The following is a 20554-nucleotide window of genomic DNA, read 5'->3' as shown; positions in this document are numbered from 1 at the left end:
TCCCATCATAGAAACGTCCTATCACGTCTGGTTCATTACCAGCAAAGCGCTTTGGCAGTCTAATTGGTATGTAATAGTTGCGCTAGAGAGAGAGAGAGAATGAAGGAAACGCAGGGAGGTTAACCAGATGTGTCTCCGGTTTGCTACCCTACACTGGCGATGGGGGATAGGGGTTAGAAATATGACAGAGAGGAAAACGCAAAACAAAGGAACGTGCACACATGGAGACACACACACAAGGCGTTCCAATTAAAGTCTTTCACACAGGCCGGTAGATTGTAAGAAGCGCAAAAGCGCTTGCACGGCCTTCTTCTGCGACGGTAGGTCCTTTCGATGTTGTAGAATTCTTTGTTCGGATAGCGGTTGGTCGTCCAGTTGGTCAAGTTCGTGGCTAAGGCATGCCCTCTGTGGACTGTACTGCGGGCAGGAGCACAATATATGGCCAATTGATTCTTCATGGCCGCAGTGGTCACAGGTTGGGGTGTCGATCATCCCTATGCGGAAGACATAGGCTTTAGTAAAGCTAACACCCAACCAAAGTCGATATAAAAGCGTGGCGTCTCTACGGCGAAGCTGTGATGGCGCTCGAAGACTTAATGTTGGATCAAGTGAGTACAGTCGCGTATTTCTTAAATGTGGCTCATTCCATTGCGACTCGGTGCACTGCCGAGCAAGTAGGCGGAGCTTCCGTGCCGCGTCAGTTCTAGAAAGAGGAATTGGGACGTGGCGCTCCTCAGTATGGGCTGAGCGGGCAGCGTGATCCGCCCGTTCATTTCCGATAATCCCGCAGTGACTGGAAAGCCACTGGAACGTTATTTCATGGTCGGCATCACTTATATGGTGTAACGTCTCTGTAATATGGAAGATTAGTTGTTCGTGCGGTCCGCGTCGTAGAGGTGACAGTAGAGACTGCAGTGCCGGCTTCGAGTCGCAGAATATTGTCCATTTGTGTGGCGGTTCATCACCAATGTGATGAAGGGCAGTTAAGAGCGCTGCGAGCTCTGCTGCAGTCGATGTTGTCGCGTGGGTCGTCTTAAATTTGATTGTTGCAGCTTTCGCTGGAATGACGATTGCCGCCGCGGAGCTGCTTGGAAGAACAGATCCATCAGTGTAAATATGTGTTGAGTCACGGTAGTTCTCGTACAAATGTAGTAGCGTGAGCTGTCTAAGGGCTGGTGATGACAGATCAGCCTTTTTCGAGATACCAGGTATTGCGAAATAGTTGCGCTAAATGTTTCCGGAACTCACGGGATAAACAATGGGTTAGTTAACGACGGCAAGCCGCAATACATGAGGCGCCAACTATCAATAGACTAGCAAGTTATCCGCAAAAAACTCAATTACGATGTTTTGTTCCGGGAGTTTTGTAAGCATTTAGCGCAACGAAATATCGACTGCAATGCTATGTGCAGTCCTGCAGGTACATGCTCACACGTGGAGCCTACTCAGTGCAACAGTGCAGTGACAACGGGCGTCTGAGTCCTGTACACTTCGTTGATAATAAACAGCTGTTACAATAGCGACCATGTGTCGGGCATCCGTCATCCCCGTCTCTTTTCTGTCGTCCTTGGATTGCCATGTCGGGTATACGCACAGCTGTTCAGCGGAATCGCGCGCGTGAGCGAGCGCTGACTCCCGCGTCCAGCACTGAGAAAACGACGCAGAGGACGGCCGACGTCGCGACCCTACAGCACGCACTCCGCCGATCAATATGCAAGGGGGAAAAAACAATGACCAGAAAACCCATCAGAAGTCACGTCACACGAGCGTAGCCAAAAAACACGAGACCGACCCCCACCACCACCGCATGGGCAGACTCCTGAGCAGCGCCTGCCCCTCCTTGCAAAGCCATTTGCATGCATGGTCTCCTCGGTGCGTTCGGCGAACAACACACGCACGGGCTGTTTTCGCTCGCTTTATTTTTTCTTCCTTTCTTTCTGTTATTTATCTCCTTTCCTTCCCGTTTATAATCGCCCGCGACGCGGCCCAGGAAAAGCCGGGCATCTGAGCCGAGCGAGCGACATGATTTCGGAGTCCCGGCCCCAATATTTCCTCCAAGTCAAGGTCTCGCCTGCCACAGAGATATGTGCGCGCGCTGTCCAGGCTTTTCCGCCGACCCGCGACGGCGCCTTTATGGGCGCCCACGCACCCCACGACTGGACAGGCTGGCGGCCAGTGAGGACCATAAAAGAACGAACTGCGCTTTGCCAGAACAAAAAAATAACAGCAATAAGGAAGACACAGGCGAAAGAAAGGGACGGAGGTGCAAACGAAAGCAGAGAGTGGTTTGCGCAACGTGCTCAAGTTGGCTACAGGGGGAGCGGCGACTTGAAACGTCTCTGGTACCGCGAAATGCCCTCTGCCCCAAGGAAGCGGCGTAGGGGTGCAGCGGGTTGCACAATGTTGGCGCATAGCAAGCAGAGCGTAGCTACTTTACACAGTGGAAGCTGCCGTGCAATCTGGCGGTAGGCATGAGCGAAGAGACGCATCACGAAGGGGCAGGGATTACGCAAAGCTCCGAATGCGCTGGTCGATCGCGCATGCGTGGAATTATCTCCCGTTGCCTGCTAAGAAGAGAATAGCATTTGATTTAGTTGTCGACGTTATGAGAGGTGCTCTGCCTAGAACCTCAGTCACTCTGCTTTCAGTCTTGGCCAGTTACAATGCTTGAGCGTGAGTCGCTCTGGGACGTTAAACCCCCATAAACCATTAACCAAACCGCGAACTGTGTCCACTCGGAGAGTGTAAGACCGATCCTACAGAACATAGAGGATAGGACCAGGAGAGCCGGGGAGGGGAGGGGAGGGTGGTGGGGGAGGGAGGGGGGGAGACATAGGTGGTGTTGCATAAGCCTGCAGCGCAATTGACATCGCGTGATTAAGCTCTAAAATACATTGACAAAGAGGAAATAACTAGAAAAGAGAAAGTAGCCGCATCACCATGCCTCCTCACAGCCTCACTGCAAAGCTTAGGAAGACAGGAAATCTATGGTGAAAATTGATAAATAATATCACTTCTGATTCTTCATAAATCTTTGAAATGAAATACCATAGTGTCAAACAGCAAATCAAACAGTTTTACCTGAATATTGTATATAAAATATAACCGCGTAGTCCGCATCGTCGAGACAGATGGGGACCGGGAGGCCCCTACGATAATGGGCTCCGGACACCTTTTCTTTCGAAAGGGTAGGAACGCATTTGAAAGCACTTGGGTCGAACTCAGTGGCCTGTGTCCCGAATCTACGACGCGGGCTCGGGCCATAAACGCGACTGAAGATTTTCACCTGGTTGAACCACGAACGGCGGAACCGCTGGAGACGTGGCGTGTGGTCTGAATAACTCTGAACATCAGTTTGTAACTTTTCTTCAACAATAGAGATTTTCACTTCCCGCACAGGCACCATAGCCTCCAGAAATGTTTCTGCACAATTTCATTGCGGTAAAGCAGAAATAAGTATTCCACTTGTATAGTTTATTTTTAATCGTGTCTATAGTATAATTGAAAGTAAATAAAAGCAATTTCTTCTAATGCACCTGTCTCTTTTTTTAAGGTAAAATGACATCTTGGAAGTCACTCGTGACACCTTGTGAAACGAGCACGACCTCACCGGAATAAAGGGACACATCTTAAAGGGGGTTTGTAAGGAAAATTAACTGAACTGAACAGAGCAGAGCAGGCCAATGCAGAACAGAACTGAACAGAACAGAACAGAAGAGAACTGAACAGAACTTGAACTCAACAGAACTGAACTGAACAAAGCAGAACAGAACTGAACTGAATCCTGCTATATCGCTTCCCTAAAATTGGTTCAGATGCTTCCTTCGCATCGTAACCTAGTCTAAGCCTACGCTTAAGTCGCTACGGTGCTCCTCACCGTCGTCCTCGTCTCTCGCACTGGCGCTCATCTTGATCATGCCTCGCCTCCCCCCCACCCCCTACCCCCTTGACACTTTTTCTCGGTTTAAATTACGGCAAAAGAAGAGATGCAAAAAGCACGGTATTTTTTTGTGGTTGTTGCGAAACCAAGCCTTTCGGCATAAAATATGAACTACAATGTCCACTTGAGATCACGTGTGTTCGCCCATCGCTAGAACTGCAGTAGAAAAAAAAACACAACATAAAATACCTTCACGGGACTTTTTCTGGCATTGGGGTGACTAGTATTCCCCGCGTAATTGGAGGTGTTGTCATGCTACGAGCTCAAGGTTTGCGTAATGCGACCTTGATCGATAAGGCACCATGCTCCGTGAATATTACGCAAGAGCTTCAGCCGTCGCCCTTTAAGTCAAGTTTGTTCTCCCTCCTCCATCATTCGTGTTTTTGTCGTCTTTCCTTGATATTTGACTTAGCCACACAATCACAATTTCCACCTTTCTTCATATCCTTGTTGGTTACTTCTTGCTTTGACTTTGAGCACCTGGCTCTGCCACGAAGCTCTGGCCATCCATTATTACATCTTCGCAAAACCAGTCAGTGTTTGGCGCCATCCCTGGAGACTGACGTCATGTAGACGGCGGTGATGGCCCAATTTATCTTTTAGATTTTGAATTTTCGGGAGCTTTTTCCGAGTCATGTACAGAGTGAGCACTCAGTGGTGGCATTGAAGAGGACGCGAATTGCGTCTAGATGTGTCGCTAGTCGTCCAGCGTGAGGCTCCGAAAAGTTTTCGACACAATTTTCTTTTCTCTTTCTTTCGTTTTGGAATTCGACCGGTGCACGTGGCGCAACTTTAGCAACTGCCTTCGGCAAACGCCAGGCAGGCGCGTCTGCCTGATCCGCGGCACGGCAACGTGCCAAGTCACGTTCGCCCGTTTGTTCCGACCTCGCAATTCCGGGCTCGCCACTGTGCGCCTGTTGCACCGCTCTTGTTTTCCAACCACTGGTTTCGTGTTCCGCCATAATGTAGCGGCGCGGAAACTAGAAAGGGACCAGACAGAGTCAACTAGCCCTGTGTTGGTGTTTGCTTTGTGTATTTTTCTTACTGCCTTTTTTCTCTAATCAGCGGTGAATGTGGCATTCACGACGTTCACAGTTTAGATGCGAAGTTACTGTTCTTATTCAACATAAAATCAGTTATTTCTCCGCAGTCGTCATCGCCGTCGTTTGTTCTGACCGAAAACTGCCCCACTCGCCGTTCAAGTTTGGTGTCAGTCAGATGGTGAACCCGATAACAATCTTACCGGTCTGATGGTGAACGTCGAGATTATTCTTTCAGTCCAGCTGCGGTTTAAATAGTGGCATTACTCGCGGTTTCACGTCTTGGTGAAACAATACGCAACCGCCGTTCGTGAACGGCACAGAAAGGGTGCATAATTATCTTGAGAATAAAGAGGAACGATTATACCTCCAAGCTCCTCGTCCCCTGCCTTCCGCTCCGAAAAGGGATAGCGATAACTGTTCCGCACGGCATACGAGAGCGGCAGCTTCAAAGACCATCAAGTTGGCACACAGACACGTTACGTGACAAGCTTTCTGAGTTACAGCTTTGGTGTAAGCCTTGCTGAGTCATGACAAAGTGCTCGACTCTATAGTATGCGCAGGAAGTTTATCTCATAGGTCCAGGTTTACTGTCAGTGCCCGGCACGGCGTGTGGCGTTTACTGTCCCGAGGCTACGAATGGGTTTCGAGACACTCCGTAGAGGATATGGATCGGGCCAGTAACGCCGGGATGTCAGAGCGTCTCTTCACAAAACGCGTCGTCTGTCAATGCAAGTTCCCTCTAACACTCTGTGTAGCTGGACGGCGTGCTTGCATTCTGCGTCGGTGCAAGTCCATACTCCGCACGTGCAACATTCTAAGGAGAAAATAATGAAAAGTCGCACGGAAGTAGCAGTGCTAAATTAACCGGTGAAGACTGTCGTGATTGCAGCGGTATTCCTTCTACATTACCGCTGGCGACACTGCGAGGCCCCTTCCTAGATTCCTCCCTGTCCCAAAGAGCGAGTTCCGATGCGGTCAAACCCCTCTCCTTTGCCCCTCCCCTTGTGGCCGGCGGCCACGCGATCGCTTCCGGCTCGCGCCAGGCGTGGAAGCGGCAGCGCTTCCGACCTTGCGGTTTCCGTGCGGCCCCGATGACGTAACGCACGTGACCTCGTTGGCAGAGAACACGTGCCGCCGCCGCCGCCGCCTTTCTCTGACGGCGCAGTGCGCGGTGTCCCCCTCTACGGATCTTCTCCCTCTTCTCCGCGCTTACTTTCACGTGTGTTGCCTCAAAGATTGGCGTTAGTGGCGCATAGGTGTTCAGCTGATCTCGGAGGCCGTGAGGGTTGTCTTCTTCGCAGTGTTTCTAGCGTTGACTTTGCGCTGGTCAAGTTCTAAATGCGATGCTGGACTGTAGAGCGCCGGCAAGTCCCTGATCCGGGGGCAGTAAACTGAAGTTAGTTTCGGCTTTAACTACTTGAGCTCACCTGGTGTCCGGAAGAGGAGTAATTTAGAAATGAATAATTCCTGCACACTGGTGCACACGCACAAAGCGAAAGCGGCTGAGGCACTAATTTAAAGGAACAACGGCTGTGGCTAAACTATTCCAGACACCTGGAAACGAAGCTGCTCTGGTTTCACCGGCAGGGGTTCGAATCCCGGTCGGTGATAAAGTTTTTTTTTCTGGTGGATACCGTTGCCGTGACATCGAAACGACTCTCCAGTTGACTTTCCTCCGGCCGCTATAGGACGAATTAGCCCTGACGTCTTCATTGGCTGGGCAATGGCACATACAGGAAGTCTCCTACCTTGGTCTGACCTTCGAGGTCGCGTCGATTGCCTATTAAGTGGGCGATTAATAGGTCTCCGTTGAGTACACCTTTCGCAGGAGAGCCGAAACACGCGTGTCTGGAGAGCTCGCGCTTATACCCGCTTCACAACTTGCCAGGACGTGCTCAGGGCGTTCCGCGTGCGCCTGAAAATAATTAAGGGAGACACATCCTTGCGAAGCCGGAGCTCGCTAGGAAAGAAGTGCGAGCTTTCTTCATGCGTTTGCAGTGGCTTAGAGATCTCTTTTTCTTTTTCTTTTTCATTCTCCCAATCAGAAATTGAGGAACTTAGTCCTCCGCGTGTTTGACATGAAAACTAAAGTAATGACCTGAACCTATTGAAGCAGGTGCACTTGCTTGAGTTGCCTGCCACACCCCAATGTTTAAACAAGCAAATAAATACAATCCAAACTTGAATAAGAAAACATGCGAGTTTAGAGAACAGACAGAATCCCGGAGACAAGAAAACTGCGGAATGGAAAAGGTGTGTGTGTGTGTGTGGGGGGGGGGGGGGGGGGGTGAGCAGGAGCAGTGTAGTGGGAGACCCGGTCTGATGGCAGCGCAATACCACAGGACCGGAGTTACACTAGAAGGGAGTGGCAGCACGAACTGGGGCGCTAATCGCTGCTTTCCGCTGTGGTGGGTGGATAATGGCACCGCGGTGGAAAGGGCGCACGGAAACGGGAATTACGAAAGGGTGTGTTTGGCAACGAATTATTTTGTCTTATATCAGCTTTGGCAGACTCAGAGGCTGTATACCAGGTATGAATGGGAGTTTAGATATGCGCGTCCGTACTCCTAGAGGATATTGAAAGCGACGTCGATATTACGTAACGGGGAAAGCATGGTACGCAGCGGCTGACGATGGGACACAACCCGCTCTGCGCGAAAGGCACGCGGTATGAAACGAAGATATACAGTTGCGTTCTAAACATGCCGGCATGGAGGATAACGCACCTGCATAAGCTAGAAACGAACTACGACGTTTGCGTAACCGACGGGGTAATGGGTACTAAGTATAGACGTCACCCACCGAACGCGGCCTAAAATGCAGCGCAATTAGAGGCAGCCGCTGAGGATATTTTGTAGACAGTATTGCAAGCCTCCAATCTGAAATCAATTCAAGCTTTAAATAGGAGCCGAGTACAGTGACAGACATGGGAAAAAAACAAGAAGAGCGCTGTGTATAAATCATGCAACGCAACGATCGCACAGACATATTTTTGTAGGTCACGTGTTCAAGGGGGAGGGTGGAAGAATGCGGCACAGACGGAGGGAAAACGATGGCCCGAGGGTGTTGTGTTGGGAGTAAGCAGTCCTCTAGTACTATCCGTTTTATAGAAGGGAGTGCACAAAGGAGAGCTTACTTCATTTTTACTCCTTTTTGTTTAGACTGTAGTTGGACAGAGAGGATGAAAAACAGACACGAAGTTTGACGAGCTGCAAATTAAAACAGCTACGAGGAAACCTAACGTAAAATTAAAATATCGCTGGATACGTACACTTGTTGCACGAAAAATAAGCACCGTATACGTAAGCCTGTACAATAAAGGGCCAATAGTTACTAAGAAAGAAGCTGGTCGCTTCCGGAGTGAGGTACAAGCCAGAGGGCATGCGGCGTGGCTAAATTTTTTTTCCGGCGGCCGAGACGGTGTCGGAACAGTGAAACACATTTTACGAAAATGTAAAACTTCGCGCCAGGACAGTCAAAAAGAAAGTTGGAAGTATAAAGACCTGAACAGGAAAAAAAAAACCAGACGGATGTCAGTTGTCCAGAATAAAAAGAGAAGTCAAAATATGAGCAAATAGAAACTGTGGGAACAATGAAAAAGCTGGCGGAAATAATTAGCATAAATGCAAGAGAGAGTTTCTCGAACTGGTCGTCACTGAAAAAACGAAACGAAAATTCCGCTCAGTGCAAAAAAACAAAAACAAAAAAACGAGAGCTCAAATGTATGGCCCGTTGTAGCTTAGAGCAGACTGAAGAAATACACTAATTAAGGTCAGCTCTGCAGCTACTAGTCCACAGGAAAAAGACGATGCCGGCCCTAGCCAAAGCAACTTATTCTTCTGAGGCCTCAATTTTTTAGCGCAACCGGAGTCCCATTTCAAAGCAGCTAATATTATCCAGCAATTAATAGTATCCTGTTTTCTCGACGAAGTTTCACTCGCTTGTTATGCCAAAACAATTTCTTACTACCGAAGCCTAGAACTAACTGCGGTTAATTCACAGTATATATCTCTGCCTCATTTTTGTGGAATTCATTACCATTTAGTATAAAGAAATTATCTAACACTGATGATTTCAAGCGTAGTTTTCGTAATTTTCTTCAGTCGCGATAGACAAGTTTTTTGATTAACAGCATATGGAGCGCACACTTGAATTTCTTTCCTCTATTTATGCATTTATATAATATTTACACAAATTATGTTTCGCTTATAGTTGCATCATATTATATATCTACGTGTTTTAAAAATTACTTAATGTAATCAGTTTTAGCTGCTGTTGTCTGTATGTAATAATTTTTTCCATGTTTGTAATAGGAAGCCTCCTGGGCAGCCGTTAGGTTTGGGACCTCCTCCTGTATTTATCAAATATGCGTACGCACTGATTGATCGTTTAAATTAAACTGATTCTGATTCTATTTCAACTATCTCCTGACATGTCCAACATTCTTGGAAAAAAATTTAATATTGGAATATTGTAAGTACCCATATTCAGTTTTGTTCCAAGAATGTTGGACATGTCGGGAGATAGTTGAAATAGAATTGGAATATTGTAAGTTTCGGCTACTGATCCGGAGTTCCCGTGTTAGAACCCGACCGCGGCGGCCGCGTTTTTATGGAGGAAAAACGCTAAGGCGCCCGTGTGCTGTGCCATGTCAGTGCACGTTAAAGATCCCCAGGTGGTCGAAATTATTCCGGAGCCCTCCGCTACGGCACCTGTCACTTCCTTTCTTCTTTCACTCCCTCCTTTCTCCCTTCCCTTACGACGCGGTTCAGGTGTCCAGCGATATATGAGACAGATACTGCGCCATTTCATTTTCCCCAAAAAAAAAACAATTTAAAAAATTAATATTGTAATTTACTGTTATGGAAATATTGAATATCCATTCTTCGAGCAGTTAAGACTGCTAGAGAACCAATGGGGAATGTTTTTGACGGTAGGAAAAAAGTTAATAGCAAAAAAATGCAAGCCTGCCGTCAGCTGATCTGCGAATATATTGATTGTTATATTGATATCTTCCATTAGATGAAAAAAATTGCGTTCATAAAGTCTTTCCGTTGAAATGCTTTCCTCTAGAATTTCTGCGTATGGGATGGGATGCGCAGGCATATTATCGTCAGCCAAAAGTGCCAATCCAGCCCGCAGCAGCAGAAAACATCTTCGCAACAAGGGTTCCTACCTGTTACTTAAATGATGGTCGAAGTTCCTGAAACAATTCTCATCCGCCCACTTAAAGAGCTGTGTCTAACGATTAACGCCAGAAGCCGTTCCTTCAAGAATACATATATACTGCTTGGCTGAGCTAGCTGAGCTGTGCCAATGCTTGAGCAAGAGAAACATGGATCGGCGATTTAGTTCGTCCCTTCTTCATTGTTCTTCCTTTTTAATTTTTCTTCGCGTTTGGCGTTTGGATTACTCTCGTTTCCAGATAACATACACGTCGTTTTCAGGTAACGTTAGTCGCCAGCTGGTGCCAAATTCGAGTTTTCTCTTGTTCTTCAATGCCAACGTCTCGCGCTCGGTCACGTAAACAGGTGACATGTGCGCCTGACCGATCGCGAATGAAAGGGAAGCAAGCAGCCAGCATATATCCCTCCTGGACTGGCTCTAGCATGCCTCAAGCTCATTCAGTGCTTGCCCGCAAATGATTGCTTGGAGAGGAATGCATGTCATTTGTTATCGCTGGTAGCGTACACAAACAGCGATGTCATCGCCTGTGCGCCCCGTAAAGATCTTTCGCACTTCGCCAGCTGGGTCCTTACATGCAGCTGGCCCCGAACTGGCCACTTTGCGTGCGGCCTTCGCTTCGCACTCTCCTGCACTGCTTGGTCACCTTCACCGACATTTCGAAGCACCCGCAACCTACGAAGCAACTTCGCACGCGTCCGCGCCGGCTGCCTGAAACACCGCAGGGCTGGTTGGGCACAGCGCTGCCTTGAAGGACTACCCACTCCCTGCTGGCACACTTCCCGTATATTGATGTTCGCTAACAGCACTGGAACTCCTATGCCGCCGCAGTAAAGAGCTTATTGGAGCGATTACAAGACTGAGGTTCGGGGTAACTCCAGTACCTTACTTAACGCGGCTCAAGTTTAGTGTGGCTTCGTTCGCGGCGCTTGCAGCGTTCCCTCCATCGTGTTATAGAGCGGCCATATAGCCCGTCTGTATTTTACTCTATAGTCGGATACAGCTCAAAGACGAAGCTGAAGGCGCCCCTCAAAGGAAGCCCTCCAGCCAGTGGCGTTATCACACCCGCGATGTCACACCAGCGGGTCTAAGGTGATTCACCAAGACGTCATGCGAATCTGTCGATGCCATTGGCTGGAGTGCCTCTATTGTGGGACATTTGCTGCTTTGTTCTTCAGTTGTATCTGACTTTAGTTGTAACTTTCTTTTGCCATGTGGCAGTGGTACTAGAGATAAAGCATGCTTTAAATGGATCAGACTGAGTTCTACCAACATTGATTGGTGCTTGAAAAAAAAAAAATTCGCCCTCCGCAAGAGCCAAACAGTGACAACGACAGCTACAACGCGCTTTCTCTCCACGCAAGCTTAGATCACATGACTTTAGATCGGATGTACCAATTGGGCGGAAGGCGATCACGTGATCTCGGAGCGGTTGAGTAATTCAGTTTTTCGTTGCGACAGACGCAGCGCAACTTCTCCTGCGATGACTGCGTGCTTGTAAACCGTAAATAGCATTTCTGACACAATCACCACGAAAGATAAACAGTCCAGTAGACGAACGAGGGAACTGCGCGTTGTTGCTTTAGAATGCATCGCGAGGTTTGAAGCTCGACAAAACTAACTTCTGGTCTAGATGGTCATGCATTTTGAAATTCACATATAGCGGAAAAGGGACACTGGACAAGCTTGGGGAAGCCCGAAAATCACACAACGATGTGTGATCGCCGCCCCTTTTCAAGTTTGGCCAGTGTCCTTTTCCGTGCTGTGAATTTGAAAATTGGTTTTTGGGAAAAGGAAATGGCGCAGTATCTGTCTCACATATTGGCGAACACCTGAACCGCGCCGTAAGGGGAAGGTATAAAGGAGGGACTAAGAGAAGAAAGGGAGAAAGAGGTGCCGTAGTGGAGATCTCCGGTGAATTTCAAAATACAGAATTGATAATTGGTTTTTTGGTGGAAAGGAAATGGCGCAGTATCTGTCTCATATATCGTTGGACACCTGAACCGCGCCGTAAGGGAAGGGATAAAGGAGGGAGTGAAAGAAGAGAGGAACAAATAGGTCCGTAGTGGAGGGCTCCGGAATAATTTCGACCACCTGGGGAGAATTTCAAAATACAGTTTGAGTTCACCTCCAGACCCGCCGCGGTGGCTCAGTGGTTAGGGCGCTCGGCTACTGATCCGGAGTTCCCGGGTTCGAACCCGACCGCGGCGGCTGCGTTTTTATGGAGGCAAAACGCTAAGGCACCCGTGTGCTGTGCGATGTCAGTGCACGTTAAAGATCCCCAGGTGGTCGAAATTATTCCGGAACCCTACACTACGGCACCCTTTTCTTCCTTTTTTCTTTCACTCCCTCCTTTATCCCTTCCCTTAGGGCGCGGTTCAGGTGTCCAACGATATATGAGACAGATACTGCGCCATTTCCTTTCCCCCCCAAAAAAACAATTATTATTATTATCACCTCCAGTGCTACCCTTTTAGCAGACTCACTACAGGCTGTGCTGCTCAACTTTTTACTTGTACTGCGTAACATTCCTACAGGTAAATGGAGGAACGTTACTGCTCTTGTGACTAGGCTAACCTCTCCAGTCATCGCCATGGTCCTCCCTCACTCAGTCGCTTTCAAACTGTTAGCGCGATTCCAATCCTCGCTATGCTCTCTGGCATCTGTTAGTTTTAGTTTTGGTTCGTGCACGCTCTTTGACATTCTTCACTGTCGTGAGATGGGGACATTAGTGTAACAGTCGGCACACGTGCGTCCACAATCTGGCACAGTGTATATCTACACGCAAGTTGAACAGGGCTTGAAACAAGAAGCCTGCAAAGTATATCCTTCAGTATTTGCCTTTGAATTCAAGAAATTAATGGCTTTGGCTATTAGAAACGAGTTTCCTCGAGTACGTCCTTGCTGGGCGCTCTAACGTGGAGCCGGCTTGAGTTTTAATCCAAAAATGTTTTCCTTGTGTATTTGCGTAAAGATGTTATTCCATTGTCTGCTGATTGCCGCCACGTAGAGGTCGCTGTGTTATTCTTCAATAACAGATGCCACCACATATGTCTTAGCGCACGAGGAGTGGCATAGCAGTTAGCGCTGCCTACGTTACGAAATAAACTCGCCCCCAGCGATTTGTTTCGTAACTAGCTGGCGCCAGGGACGCTGTCTCGGACGAACGCACAACGCCTAGCATGCTTCCACTTTCATTTACGCATGTATTTAGAGACTTGATCACTTGGCGCTACACCTCAGTGACTTCTGCGCTTGGCTCACCCGAGTAATAGTTTTTGTTGATACCAAGCCTCTCGCATCAAGATAGAGAAATGCTGGGGATTTCCCACGTGTTCTTATTAGGACTGAAAGCTGCTAAGAAAAAGAACACCCCCATGGTGTAGCAACGTAATGCCTGTAAATAGGAAAGCCAGAGTCCAGTATAAAAGGTACGTGAACAAATAGAGGGTAGGGTTGCTGTTGTCCTTTGTATTGAGTTCAGTGAAGTTCAGTTCTTGTCTGGCGCTGAAGTCCTCTTTCTCGTTCGTCACCTTTTTCCCTCCAAGCTGACTACCTTGACCCATTCAACAAGTATCAACCAGTCCGAATGTCTTCTGAGGCTAAGAAATGCAACTAGGCATCGAAGCACGCACTTATGGCCCCCCTCTAAAAGATCCCAGGCCAGCAGGTTTGATGCCAGTATCCGTAACGGATGTCCAGCTGAGTCTTTGGTACCGCGGACCTACAGATATGTGAAAAGTGCAGTTCCCGTCACCGCACAAAAATCTGGAAAGCAGAAAATTTGCTCTTTCAATATTCTTTTAATACCGGTTTCCCCTACGCCAGCCTAGCGCAGTTGCAGTGATACCACTTATCTTGGTGAACAGTCACATGCACCAAAAAACTTTTCTCTTCCTTGAAGGCCAACAGTTTTCCTCGATACAAAACGCACTGAACGACCCAAAGGTAAATCTGATGCCCCGGAAACTTTTTAAAAGGAGGTAGCGGAAGTAGATGGCTTTCACAAGTTTTGTGCTTGCATGGATAATTGGTTTTGGGGGGAAAGGAAACGGCGCAGTATCTGTCTCATATATCGTTGGACACCTGAACCGCGCCCTAAGGGAAGGGATAAAGGAGGGAGTGAAAGAAGAAAGGAAGAAAAGGGTGCCGCAGTGTAATAATTGGTTTTGGGGGGAAAGGAAATGGCGCAGTATCTGTCTCATATATCGTTGGACACCTGAACCCAGCCGTAAGGGAAGGGGTAAAGGAGGGAGTGAAAGAAGAAAGGAAGAAGAGGTGCCGTAGTGGAGGGCTCCGGAATAATTTCGACCACCTGGGGATCTTTAACGTGCACTGACATCGCACAGCATGGTTGGCAGAGCACCGGTGCCGTAGTGTAGGGTTCCGGAATAATTTCGACCTCCTGGGGATCTTTAACGTGCACTGACATCGCACAGCACACGGGTGCCTTAGCGTTTTGCCTCCATAAAAACGCAGCCGCCGCGGTCGGGTTCGAACCCGGGAACTCCGGATCAGTAGTCGGGCGCCCTAACCACTGAGCCACCGCAGCGGGTCGCTCGCATGGAAGAATTCCCTTTCTGTTAACTGATAACTGGGTTTAACACAGCGAACAGCGTTAACTGTGTTTTCCCGTTGAGTCGTACTGTTTCCCTCCTTGATACCCACTGTACAAGGTAATGATTCACTCACTCAGTTGTCCAGCCATTCGACCACTTCGTCACTCTGTGTCGTATTGTGCCTCGTTGCAGTTCCGGGAAAGCTGCAAGGACCTGCTAAAGAATGACGATGACGATTACTACTGCCTCCGCTGGTTGCGAGGTGAGTACATCCACAAGGAGGCCTACGGTGACTGCTCGACAGTGCACCTCAGCATGCCTGGAGATGGCCGCGTTCCTTCCGCGATGCCTTCTGGAGATGAATACACTGCAGATGAGGATAGCGAACGAAAGGGTCGGATACTGATGGCTTTTTCATATATTTTTGTGAATATTGTAAACAGTGTATAAAGCTCTCCTCTCTTCTTCCTCGCTATTGTTAAACTCTGTACTTGTGCCTGCGATCCTCTCCCTGTCCTTTCTAATTGCCGCAGTTGGCAACATCTTTTGCTTCCTTTTTGTATTTTTTACAATAAACCGCTACTACTACTATATCCCCCACTATCTCTCAAAAAAGTCCACCTTTTCCTGGAGCATCGACGTACCTCCCCTTATTAGACCACCATATCATGAGGAATAAAAACAAACTATGAAATACACTACTATTCCACTTGCCAGCCATTTCTGAAAACACCCTCTTTGATGTTAAATTTCCTGCATCAACCCTTATCTTCAAATTTAAATATTAGACAAACATAGTGCGAAACCTTTGTTCAGCGTTTCTCTTCGTCTGATGCAGCATATTTCACAGCACGATGCTGTTCTTATAGACGGCTATACGCCCAGCCTGACTAACGCTGTCCAATTACATCCCATATCGACCACGGCTGTAGACACTCGGCAAAGTTTTCGTGCTCTATAAAAAAAAAATAAAATGAACGTCATGCTCAGCGGTTTTGTATAAGCATGCCCAATAGCACATGTCCTCGGCATTAGTGCCGCAGCTGCTGCGCACAGCCCCGGTCAGTTTCTAAATAGCGAAGGAACTAACAATTCCGCTATAACACCGCCTGCTATTTATACGTGTAACGGGTGCTGAAAACGATTAAACATATCACTTCTTCCTTTTTATTTCCCTTTGATGTCTGCTCCTCGCTTCACTGGCCACTTCAGCGACACGCGCCACAAGTGAATAGGCGTTGGCGTAATGAAGGCTGGCAGGCAAAATTACCGCTCCGGATACAACGCAAGGCCGGGTCGCATGCACTTATCTGTTTGTTTCCTTGAGACCCCAACGCAAGACTTCGTCAGGTCTCTCTGGCACTATTCTAGGGCCCTCATGCTTGAAGGAACAAGGCGACACGTCCTGGCCCAAGCGTAAGGACGTGTCGAGCAATAATGAATGACACAGAGCCTATTTTACTACCGGAAAATTCACTAATCCTCTGCGAATAACAAATATTTCTAAGATCTACAAGGCACGTGGCGGAACAAAGTTGGGGCGGGAACAGATGGAGAAATGGGGGAGGAAAGAGTGGGAAAGTTAAAGCGGAGATGTTTACCAGAGGTCTACACAGTTTGGCTGCCTGTAAGGGTGGAAAGTAGAGGAAGGATCAAAAGTCAGATTGTAAAGCGAAGGACGAAGCTCGTTAAGAGCCAGACGCGAGAAATTTGCGACACCGCCCCAACTTCTCGCACTTGCAGGACGCCCGCAAGAAAAGTAATGTATCACCGAACAGGTCTTTAGGGCTGACGACTGCTGTGGCCTTCGTCAGAGACGAGGCGAGCGGAAAGAGAAATTGTGAAAAGAGAAAAGAGAGAAGGAGAAGAGAGGATCGCGTTTTTCGTAAATGGGCAAGCGAAAGCGTTTAACTGCACAATGTGGTGCTTGCCTTCCCATGCTAGACAGACAGCTTGCAGAAAACTACTACAGCGAACAACATAAAAGGAAAACTTACTTCAGGCTCAACAACCAAATTAATTTTTATTTCTACTACGAATAAGAAAAGGACTTAAATATGATCTTGCATGCAGAGGGAGTGAGCTGGGCAACAAAGACGATAAGTATGCAGCTTTTGTGGCCGCAAGGTTTGGTTTCGAGAACTGCGATGGCGCATTTGCGGCACTTTACTGAAACTCGAAAAGTCCAGGGAGGTGAAGACAAGAGTCTTCTTCTCCTTCTGAAAAAAAAAAGGCTCTTCGAGTATTCAGGAAGAAGCTTCGAGTGTCCCATAACTACCCAACTACACGTCTCGGAAGCAAACCATCTGGCCTTAAAGCTAAATCAAGGCCTAACATTTCTCACTATACCGCTTGGAAAGCAATCGTCGCATGGGACCTGACCTGGTAAGGCGCTGTGTTTCACAGCGTTACCGCCTATACAGATATACATTATTTCACTAATATCGCGGCAGCGTATAACAGGCGTCCAATCAAGGACCGCCGTGGAGAAACGGACAAGATTACTAGCATGAGCACAGCGCGCTTGCCAGCCCCAGTGTAGTCTGCTCGGATTAACGTTATGCTGACATAGAACTGTCGACGTGGTTGTGATGCTATTAAATAACCGGAGAGATCCGTGTGCGGTAACCCTCCCCCGTGGTCTTACCCGCGCAGAGAAGGTTGCGCTTCGGAGGATACGGGTCGGGGTTGCGCTAACTCCAGCTGTGGCACGCAAGTGGCCGCATTTCAAAGATTTATATCCCCACTCCGGGTGTCCAGTCCGCAAGATCATAGACTGTGAGGCGGATATCCACCACCTGTTGTGGGACTGCCCGGCGCTGAAGCCGACGAGAATTCGGCACCTGGCGGCAGTGGGACTCTCACCGGACAATCCGGATTGCTATATTGCCTGGACACAGGGTCCACATCATCGTTCACTTCTTGATTTCATCAAATCAGCCCACCTTTTTTCATTTATTTAAGCATCTTACTCATCTCTCACTTCATAGTTTTTATGCCCTCAGGCAATAAACATCGTTTCAAACAAAAAAAAAATAACCGGAGAGATCATATCGTCATAGCCACGGGTGTCACAAGCCACACTAGTGAGAAGTCGATATCTTTTTTTTCCCCGTCGTTACACCACAGACGGGAAAGCAAGGCTGCTTCATGTCTATGTGTGGAAAACAGCTCTGAGTGAGGGTCCACGAAATGTACACAGGAGAACTGTAAACATCTTTCGAGTTTCAAGAGGTCACGGTGATATTGCGCACAAGCGTGTGAAGCATGCCCACTGAATCCACTCTCGAGATTGCGCATGCGTCATGCTAGATATGATGGCTGGGCGCGTGAATGTCATAGATCTCCCAAAGGGCATACACGTTGCAGTGGCCGTGACAATGAAGATGGCGAATGAGAGCCAGACCTCTTCGAAGCTTTTTTTCTTTTTCTTTTTGCCACGAATGCGTAGAACACAGCTTGCTTCAACGCCGTTGATAATAATAATAATAATAATTGGTTTTGGATGGAAAGGAAGTGGCGCAGCATCTGTCTCATATATCGTTGGACACCTGAACCGCGCCGTAAGGGAAGGGTAAAGGAGGGAGTGAAAGAAGAAAGGAAGAGAGAGGTGCCGTAATGGAGGGCTCCGGAATAATTTCGACCACCTGGGGATCTTTAACGTGCACTGACATCGCACAGCACACGGGCGCCTTAGCGTTTTTCCTCCATAAAAACGCAGCCGCCGCGGTCGGGTTCGAACCCGGGAACTCCGGATCAGTAGTCGAGCGCCCTAACCACTGAGCCACCGCGGCGGGGCAACGCCGTTGTCAGCGCTTCAGAGTTTAGAGCAACTCACTCCATAAGTTTTCCACGCCGATGGCAGCTTCTGGACGAGCTGCGAATTCTTTTCCCTGAACGCGTGGCGAAAACAACCGTTTTCCTTGTTTTAGTTCTTTTCATATAGCCTGCCAGTTATCGTCACAAGGGAATTTCCGGGGATCTTTACGGCGTCCTCTTGCTCTACGCGACACCGCCTGCTGCCAGTTCGGGTTCTTTCTTTTTTTCCTTCTTCCTTTTAAAGAAGTTTCACCTTTCCATCCGTCTATAATCGGATACAACTCGCCTGTAGATGAGTTCCGCCCACGTTCCGGACCGCCAAACAGAATTCCCCCGTGACAAAAAGCAGACCGCCGTTAAAGCTTTTGGTGTTGCCTAAACAAGAAGCTAATCGCAAGACGAAATTATGAGCTCAATAATTTTGATACCTATCTTCATTGATGCAGTCAAACAATAAAACGCTGATTGTGTTAACTTTTGTAAATGGTAAGCGGAGTAATACGGGACGTTGCGGACCGTCACCAGTGTTACCAACTGCACTTTTATTTCTATGTTGTGTACAAATAGAGTTAGACCACTACCGCTGCTAATGAACTTCTTGAAGACCTTGCGCGGGACTGCGGTATTTGCAGTATGGAAACCAGCGAGAACCTGTCACCCACTCGGAAAAGTGATATATTGCGCGCTTTTGATCAACTTTTATTCCCAAAACACGTTTAAAAACACTCGTGGTACCCCCCGCGGTGCCTCAATGGTTAAGGCGCTCGGCTACTCATCCGGAGTTCCCGGATTCAAACCCAACCGCGCCGGCCGCGTTTCGATGGAGGCGAAACGCCAAAGACGTCCGTGTGCTGTGCGATGTCAGCGCACATTAAAGATCCCCAGGTGTTCGTAATTTCTCCGGAGGCGACCACTGCGGCACATTTTTCTTTTCAAGGGTAAAAAACATAGCGCAAAAAGAACAAGAACTCAGAAAGGCAACACACACTGCGCTAACATCCAACCAAATAATTTATTTCGCAAAGGAAGGATGGTTTTTTATACCGACTTGCCATACAACCACCATCAAACCATCCGTTAGCAAAGCCTATCAGCCAGATATGAGAGCTCCTTTGGCAGCAGAGCGACTGAAGGGCTACTCACACAGTCATCTTCCAACATTGAAATCCATTCAGCTTCAATTATTTCTCGTGTTAAGCGGTTTTTGTGCACTTTTAAGACCACAGATTTTTTTTTTTAGAAGCGGTATGCAATGACAAACACGGCAATGGGCTTACAAACCTTTCCCACACATATCGTTTACCTCACGCCCATATTCCCGAAGCCTATCGTTCAGGCATCTGCCTGTTTGACATACATACTGCTTGCCACAGGAAAGAGGTACCTGGTATACGACATTTTCAACGCAATCAACAAATTTATTCTTATGTTTTTTCGTGCGTCATCCACACGCCGCAAGGACTGGATCTTCCTGAGCATGTGAAATCTGTTCTGTCGTTGGGACCTAAGTTTGCCCTGGAGCCAAAATCGTCTTCAGCGGAGCGGCTGACGTTCGCTCTCCAGATTTCTCGTATCAATCCCGAGCAAGAGGCTGACCGTTGTGTTTACGCAGGCGTCGACAACTTACTGCGATGTAGGTTGCATCTTTCAAGACTTCCCGTAAATCGAGCTAATTCTTACCTTAAACAGCATACATTGTGCCTCTTTACCGCAGGCAAAGAAGGAGGGTTTGCTGTACTTCTATCTGGGTTCTTTCATAAAAAAGCATGTGAAGCTGTGTTCTCCGCTTTTAACTGCCGTCAAAAAGTAAAAATTTCAAAGATAAAAGCTGAAGCGAAGAAACCTTGCAATAGGCTGAACCTTGGGTCTGTTCTCAAAGGAATTACCGATTGTAAAAAGGACTTCCTTCAGGTGCTCTTCAATGGAAAGGCCAATAAAACTGATGTTCCTTTCCGAGTTATTGTATCAGAGAATGGCACATGGCAAAAATTTGTTGCCCTGTTGTTAAA

At 47.9% G+C, this 20554-nt stretch overlaps 1 protein-coding gene across 1 annotated transcript in view; it reads left to right on the top strand.

The window, feature by feature from the left end:
- LOC144121362 (SEC14-like protein 2) overlaps positions 1-20554 on the top strand; it is a 71702-nt gene that overhangs the window by 10939 nt on the left and 40209 nt on the right. The window contains exon 2 of the mRNA XM_077654552.1: positions 14919-14988. Within this exon, the coding sequence (XP_077510678.1) occupies positions 14919-14988 (70 nt within the window). The remainder of the gene's footprint in view (positions 1-14918; positions 14989-20554) is intronic.

This window comes from Amblyomma americanum, chromosome 2, assembly GCF_052857255.1.
Source record: "Amblyomma americanum isolate KBUSLIRL-KWMA chromosome 2, ASM5285725v1, whole genome shotgun sequence".
Lineage (NCBI taxonomy): Eukaryota > Metazoa > Arthropoda > Arachnida > Ixodida > Ixodidae > Amblyomma > Amblyomma americanum.
The sequence above is the reverse complement of the archived record's forward strand: the minus strand, read 5'-3'. Positions and strand labels throughout refer to the sequence as shown.